Genomic DNA, 7,502 nt, shown 5'->3' on the forward strand with positions numbered 1-7,502 from the left:
GTTTTCTAACAGATCTGACCAGACATTTAAGTGGAAGTGCTAGATCCTCAAAGAGATAAGGTATTTTAACTGAGGTTGAATGTTTCTCACTTTAATTGTCCATTGTCATTTGAAAGCTGACAGTTTTCAATGTGAAATTAAAAGCATGGAAACAACATCTGGTTGGAATAAATTTATTTGATCTGTCTGTAAACAAGGTGATAAAATCAATTTTATGGCATTTCTTGGTTTTATGCATATGAAATCAGATGCAGTTAAGGGACTGTATTCAAGATGTAAAATGAAAAGAAATGAGTGCTGAGGGGCGGGGAAGAGAAATTTAACAGAAAACGGGGGGTCATGAGTACATATCCCACAAGGCCTAGACAGTGGAGTTGATGCAAAAAAAAAAAATTCCAAAAAGACAGATAGCTAGAGAAGATAAGTGCCAATGAATTGACTATTGAATGGACTGTGGGTTAAAGGATCCATCTTACAACAGCAACACATCTCTCTACTTTATGGCACAGGGTACACAGGTTCTGTGGGCTTTGTGATTTGACAAGACAACCAAAAAGAGACCTTATTCCAACCGATTCCTTCAGCCACTGTAGTGTGAATCCTTTCCATAATGTTCTTCTAAGTTTTTGTTTTTTATTCTTCATTCAAGACTATTAATTTAGTCGTACCAAGCATGGACAGACTTAACATGCCACAACTAGAGGACTCCAGTGTGTGGCATTTTAAGTTTCCGTTTATTACACAGCATTGGTTCGTACAAATTCAGTTCATTTTATTCTTCATTTAAAATAAAAAGACAATGCGACACCATGAGTTGGCCAATTTTCAGTCATTAGACAAAATCCTCTGCACCGTAGCAATTTTAAAACATGTGATAGACAGGATTTGAGTGGTTTTGCAGTCTTCAAAATACAGGTAAGCAGTGTTCCTTCACAATCATTTAAGAGCCAATGAAAACACTGAGGCTGTGATTGGTCAAATTGGTCCTACGGAGAATATATATTTGTTTAAATGGGATGCGCTCCACATTGTTATTATCCAATATCTACTGTCCCAAAAACAAATCACAGCCTTTTACAAAAAAAAAAGGAAATTATATTACAGGAGCTGGCAAACAATTGGGTCTGAGCCATTTTTAAGATGGAATGTCCATGGGCTTGTGTGGCCAGGAAGGCCATGCCAAAGGCTTGAGTGGAAGTAGATTCTCACTGCATCCCATTGACAGCAGCTCCTGCGTATTCAGCTCATGATACAGAACAGCAGTAATCCATTCACAAACCCTGCCATCCCCTATAAAACTGAGCAATAGTAGCAAGGGTGAAGGGCGGGAGGAGGAGAGCTGGAAAGGACTTAAGGGATGTAGGGAGGAGGAGGGGGTGTGATTAATGCAGAGAGGGAGCAGGTCTCCTGTTAAGTTTTACCTAGTATGAACAAACAGGACGGGACACCTGGAGAAGGGAGGGGGGCATTTTGGCAGGGGAGACTGGGGCCTGGGCAGGGAGGGGGACCGTCGGGTTAAAGATATGCATGCATGCAGGCCTCCCCTCTCAAACATGCTCTAGAAAAGGGAAGACATTCTGAGCGCTCTAGAACCACCCAAGTGCTCCAAAGGGGCAAAGATGGCCGCTTGGGGTGAGGAAGAGGGGAGCCGGGGGCAAACTAATGCTCGGCACCGCTTCACAGAAACAAAAACCATTAAAGGATCAAAAAGGTACTCTTCCGTTAATTTTAAGTTTAGCTTCTTCATTTTTTGTTAGGTGAGCATTTTCTCCACTGATGGTCGGTCCAGATGTGGCACTGTTCTCAGGTTAAATCCTGATGAGGTCGTGGCGTCCGTGCTCATGTCGTCGCCGCGACACGACAGTGCTGCTGGAGGAGGGCTAGGTGTGTACGCCATGTGGACGCATCAACATGACTCAAGGACAAATAAGAGAAGAGGTGGAGGGAAGGTTGGGGAGGAGAGGGGGTGAAGACACAATGAAAGTAAAAAAAAAAAAAACTAAAGTCCTGAAAATAACGTAGGAAAGAAAGGAAAGAAGACAGGAAAAGAAGCATCTAGGAAGTAGGTTAAGTGGGAGTGGTGGCTTAGAGTGGGCTGCTAGGTGGCTTGGTAGTACAGGCCGCTTTAGAATCCAGACTTCCTCAGGTGGTCGGCCATCGAAAACACTTTCTGGTTGAGCTGACCGCCGTGGACACCCTCCTTTCCCATGATTAAAACCATCGCTGGAGTACAAAGAGGGGGAAAAACACGAAACAAAAACAAAAAAACACAGCAGAAATGAACACCAGACATTGTTGTGACGGGGCTTGAAATCAAAAGCTACAACAACCTTTTTTTTTTCTCCCTTTTCCTTTTGCCTGTGTAACGTGGGGCCATTACTGTGCTGACCACTGGGGCATTGGCCCGTTGATTCAACCCACAGCTGCCTCTTCCCAACGCTCCAAAAACTGCTAAATACTAGGAATGCAGGGATGTTGGGAGTCTCTTGACAATACTTTGCTAAATTTGATTTATGGAATTTTGTGTTTTTTTATGCATGTATTTTTTTAATCTTCTCCTTTAATTACACCGCACAGAACACAAGACCTAAAGCTAGAGGCCGGAATCCCTCAAGTATTTTGCCATCGAGTATGCCTTCTTATTCAGTCCGCCTCCATGGACCCCTTCCTTGCCCATTACAAAGACCAAGACTGGAAGAAAAACACAGAAGGAACATTTAGAGAAAAGTGGTGAAGTCAGGAGGTTACAGGTCAAACGAAAACCACAAGAGCCGAAGGACCGGGCAGGTGAAGGGCGGACGAGTGGGGGTACGGAGCATGCTGGCAGTAGCGTCTACGGTCTACCGGTAAGCCCCACAGCATTCACCTTCTTATCAGAGCTGCTGGCGGTCCGACCGCACCGCCTCAGCTCACCTCACCTCAGTCCGTTTCCCCTGATAAGACTTGGTTCCAACATGGCGAACCTGCCGAATATCTTACTGGCGAACAGACTTATCTTCTATTGTGCAAAAAACTTGTGGCTTATGGCTTATTTTTACCAATAGTGACATTACTAGACAAACTAGGCGTCGGCTAAATCAAGATTGACTCTGAGCCACTTTTGTCATTTGTGACATTTGAACAACCATCATGACATCTGAATAACAACTATTCCATAATGTGTTTGGGTACTATTTCTTCTACGGGATGATTCTAACGGCATATTAGCATTTAGCCTGGAGCTTGGTGCTTATATAGCCGTAGGAAACCATTTAGTCCATACTCTGGGTGGGACAATAAATAGGGTTGAAGACCCTGAAATTAGGATCTACTCTGAACGCAGATGAATTAGGGGATGCCTCACAATTCTGACAGACAACATCTGTATTTGACACAATGTCCAAGAGAAAAGTTTATACCTCATTTTTGACCTTTATCCTCATGTGTACACCGAGACCACTAGTAATGTGGATATACTGGCCAACAATTCCCTCTAGAACATTTGGATAACCTAAAATAGATCCACTTCCATCATGCAGCCTTCCAGACTGAAAACACCACATTCATGCTATAACACAAACACCACGTTGCCAAATACCTGACAATAACCCTGACATTATTATTCTATAAAAGCTTGAATGCACTTGTAACCTGCTCAATTTCTAATTAATACCCTACGCAGGAGGCGGGTCAATACTGCAGTTGGTACAATCAAAATGCTTATAGTCAATAATTCCTTACACTGACCCTTAAATCATCTACAAACAGTCCCTGGCTTTCATCACAGCTGGTAAACACCACGACAGCAGCTGCAGAGGATAGGAAGGTGAATGCTTCTATTCATTACCATCCATCTAGGACCATGCAGACACAGCCACATGCGTGCGGAACCTCTCCTCAATACATGCGACAACTGCCATGTTAGGACATAAGAGAAGAGCCGTCACCATGGTAACTGTGGAGGTGATTTGTCAGAACACAGTCCATGGGAGTTGCGTCTCGTTTGGAAAAGGGGGGCAGAAAGGTGCTCCGCTAACCAAGGGGGAGAATGCATGCGGTTCAGGGGAGTCTCAGGACGAGGTGTCAGAAAAGGGGGGGGCAGGAGGAGGAAGAGAAAGGCCAGTCGTACAGGACAGAAGAGGAGCCAGCTTGCCTGGTGACAACCCCTCACCTGTGCACTGCAGAGAGCCCCTTACATGGAGGGCAGCGTGTCAGGGCCCACGCAGACAAAAGGATAACTGGCAGAACTCTGAGGCAACTCCAGCCCTCTAGAAGGAACCTTAAACTCTTTAGGTGCTCTGGCTTAAGATTGGTGGAGGATTCTACATGCCAAAAACTAAAATCAATGTGTTGAATGCGTCGGCCTGCTGATCCCAAACCCAAAAATAATGTGTCAAAATGCATTTCCAATTTGATTTACTTTTACTTTCAGCATTAATGCCCAAAAGGATGGTTGTTTTAACTACAACTTAATTTATAATCAATACATAAACCCCTACAAGTTAAGAGGAAATACAAATATACAAAAACACATTGTGATAAACATTTTGCCCATCCATTACCTTAAGGAAAAATCGACATGGAGTCATCATGCATTTATTGGTTTACATCCAATAACAGTCTTGTGATCAAATAGCCATTATAAAATCACAAGTATTTTATATATTGAGGAAAGGTGAATTATTTTAACTAGGCAAGCATGCACATGTCTGACCAGTGGAATGACCAGTCTAATGCATGTCATGATGTCACTGTCGTAGCCCAGTTTAATGTGCCACTTACCTCTGCCGGCTTTGCCTATGGAAATGTTGTATGTCGGCTCTCCACCAACGCTCTTTGTCCGGACGTCCATCGTCCAATCGCTCTCAGCGTTGAGGCTGTCCCTGATGACAGAGCACTTCTTGCTGCCTAAGGTCAGCCCGGAGGTGAAGAATGCCTCCCGATCCTTCCCAACTACCCCGTCGATTTCTTGACTCTAGGGAGATATATTGTTCAGATTATTTCCTATGTCAGTACCGGGTAACATGTATAGATATACACACACGCATCAAATAGTGCCTTGTGAAATACATGGCAGACACCGGTCGTCTTAAATAAAAATGTAAACATTTCGGACAAAGAGGTTCAGTCATGGAAGATTCTGGTGGGGGTAGAGAAAACCTTGACTCAGACAGGTCTCCTTTTCTTAAGCCCTAACAAATCAGACCGTACTAACGAAAAGCACACATAAGCGCACATAAGCGTGTCCCTAATCACTGTCGTTGTCAATTCAAAACGTTAAAGATGAGGCACGGCATTGTTCCTACAGAAATGCATAATCACAAACCCAACCCTCCCCTTTCTTTCCGGGAAAGAAAAAGGGAAAATCAATTAAATTCGGAGACTGCAAGGTCGATTTTATAAACCCAGGTCCATCAAATAATCCCGTTGAACCATTTATACCAAACCAACCTGGCCTATTTGGAGAAAAAATACCTTATCATAGTGTGCGTGTCTGTGTCCATCTATCCCTCTATATATTTATTTATATAAAAAAGGGCCACGATCAAACGCCACAAGCCGTGCATTATTCGTGGCCTACCTACACCCAACCACAACCTCCAGGCCTAATCGCCTCTTTTAAGACATGTGCCCATAAACGGGGATCTGTATTGCATTGCAATACACACTGAATGATTTATAATCTAGATTTCAAGGGGACACTCCCATCTTATCAAACACAGGCTTATGTTAGCCTAGCCTGGCCGCCATCCACCACCTCGCTGATCTTCTCCACCACACAAGATCGTTCAAAACCAACGCATAGGGCGATATTTAGGTACAGTTTTTTCCCCTTTGTACACACAATTGTACAGCCTCGTTTTCCCTTAACACGCTCATTAGCAGACAAAATGGAGGCTCCGAGCGGACCGGGCTTACAGAAATAACCCATTTAAACATTTCCCAATCGTTCATTTTTACACCAGCGTCGACCGTCGGTTGAATTCGTCGAACGTGACCTATGCGGCGCGAGCGGCGGACCCGCGAGGAGCCGTGATTTGTCTCGAGCGCTTCGACCGAAATGAATCAGAGAGGGGAGGGGATGGCGCGCCATCTTGGAAAAAGAAGGATCGGCAGCGACGCCTGCTTCTCCAGGACCGCGGCGGAGACAGACACACAGACAGAGACACACAGACAGAGAGCCACAGCATGCTAGCCGAGGCTTCACGTCTTCTCCACCCTACAGTCGTGGTTAGCAGTGGTCGGCTAATCAACATTAACACCACCCGACTTCCTAACCGCTCAACCGCTACGTGCGCGCACACACGCACACACACACACACACACACACACACACACACTGCGGAATATAACGTTAGTCCCCAGTGTTATCCTTCGTTGGGTTCCCGAATAACGGATTTAGAAGGGAAAAAATAGTTCTCCGCAGCGGGCTTTGTTTGACACCCAGTGTATCTCCTATAGGTGATAAGCGCTGGGTAATGCTAGCTGAATGATTAGCCCGCTAACTCGGCTAGGAGGCGCTGGAACGGCTAACCCTGAACAGCCTTATGTTGAATAACAATCCCGTGATATTAAAACCAACTAAACTAAAGCAGGGGGTGATCAAACATCGGCACGCCTTTTTTCCAATTAAGGCATTCGTGGCGTGAACTGTAAGGTTATATTTAAAGGGAATAAAGTGTTTGCCCAAGTCTCTCTGCATCTCCGCTGAGCACCAGGCACCATGTGTGCCACAAGGATCGCCTTATCTGTCCCGTCTGTCCGCTCAATAAGGCCCAGATTAGCTAGGGAAGTGGACGACAGGTACATGCGGGTCCCTCAAATCATCCAGCGAATCCGCATTTCCACAGTACATACCGTTATGTTAACAAAGACCCCACCAGGATACGATGCCCAGACGTATTTGGCGTCCGTGTATCCAACAATGGCTGAGTCCTGGCAGGTGCCATCAGCCATCAGGTTATCCACGTAGCTTTGCCAGGACATGTTTGCGAAATTAGTTCAAAGATGAAAATGTGTTGGTCAAATAAGTCACAAGTGCTCTCGAGCGGAGTGTTGCGAGCAAGCTGGATTGTCAATGGACAAAGGCCTTCAGCAAATCCCAGCTCGTCACGTCCCGGCTTTCTTCTGGGTATGGGCAACGAAGAGAAGCCACGCCGGTCGGGCAGCGCCTGGGTGTAGCCTTCTTGAAATCCCTCCGCCAAGCCGTTGTTCGGCTCTCGTTACCATACCCAATGCGTTATTTGGCGGATGTAGAAACCTTAAGGGTCGATAGTCCAAAGTATTCTTGAGATTTATTCTTAGGATTTATTTGTTTATTATATAGACCGTAAAGAAAGACAGTTATCCGAATCGAGATACGATAAACGGTAACATGGCTCTGCAGTTGAAGGCTAGGATCTAGGTGATTCTAGATCTAGATCTATCATTTATAATTCATGTTTTCCATACATTCGAAGGCCATGAGGGGGGGGGGGGGGGGGGGGGTACTTTTACTTTGAAATACCCTATTATCTTTATAT

At 45.0% G+C, this 7,502-nt stretch overlaps 1 protein-coding gene across 2 annotated transcripts; it reads right to left on the reverse strand.

Annotated features, from left to right (window-relative positions):
* Positions 1-157: 157 nt before the first annotated feature.
* On the reverse strand, positions 158-7,134 carry LOC311352941 (profilin-2-like). Of its 2 annotated transcripts, none has more exons than XM_084472771.1 (3): positions 6,838-7,128; positions 4,762-4,954; positions 158-2,223 (listed from the first exon to the last, which is right to left on the reverse strand). In XM_084472771.1, exons 1-3 carry the CDS (start codon positions 6,964-6,966, stop codon positions 2,126-2,128), a joined length of 420 nt encoding a protein of 139 aa, XP_084328897.1. In that variant the 5' UTR covers positions 6,967-7,128; the 3' UTR covers positions 158-2,125. The 2 variants fall into 2 exon arrangements, with proteins under 2 accessions (XP_084328897.1, XP_084328898.1); XM_084472772.1 differs by lacking the exon at positions 158-2,223 and adding an exon at positions 2,240-2,691 and having other exon boundaries at positions 6,838-7,134.
* Positions 7,135-7,502: the final 368 nt, after the last annotated feature.

The sequence above is a fragment of the Micromesistius poutassou genome, assembly GCF_964030765.1.
Source record: "Micromesistius poutassou genome assembly, chromosome: 9".
In the NCBI taxonomy this organism is placed as follows: Eukaryota; Metazoa; Chordata; class Actinopteri; order Gadiformes; family Gadidae; genus Micromesistius; species Micromesistius poutassou.

Excerpts from the sequence above, each read along its gene's own strand:
- LOC311352941 (XM_084472771.1), bottom strand. The coding sequence starts at position 6,966 with ATGTCCTGGCAAAGCTACGTGGATAACCTGATGGCTGATGGCACCTGC. Across the intron at positions 4,955-6,837 it reads GGGTCTTTGTTAACATAACG|AGTCAAGAAATCGACGGGGT; the intron begins GTATGTACTGTG and ends ATATCTCCCTAG. Across the intron at positions 2,224-4,761 it reads CATAGGCAAAGCCGGCAGAG|CGATGGTTTTAATCATGGGA; the intron begins GTAAGTGGCACA and ends TTTGTACTCCAG.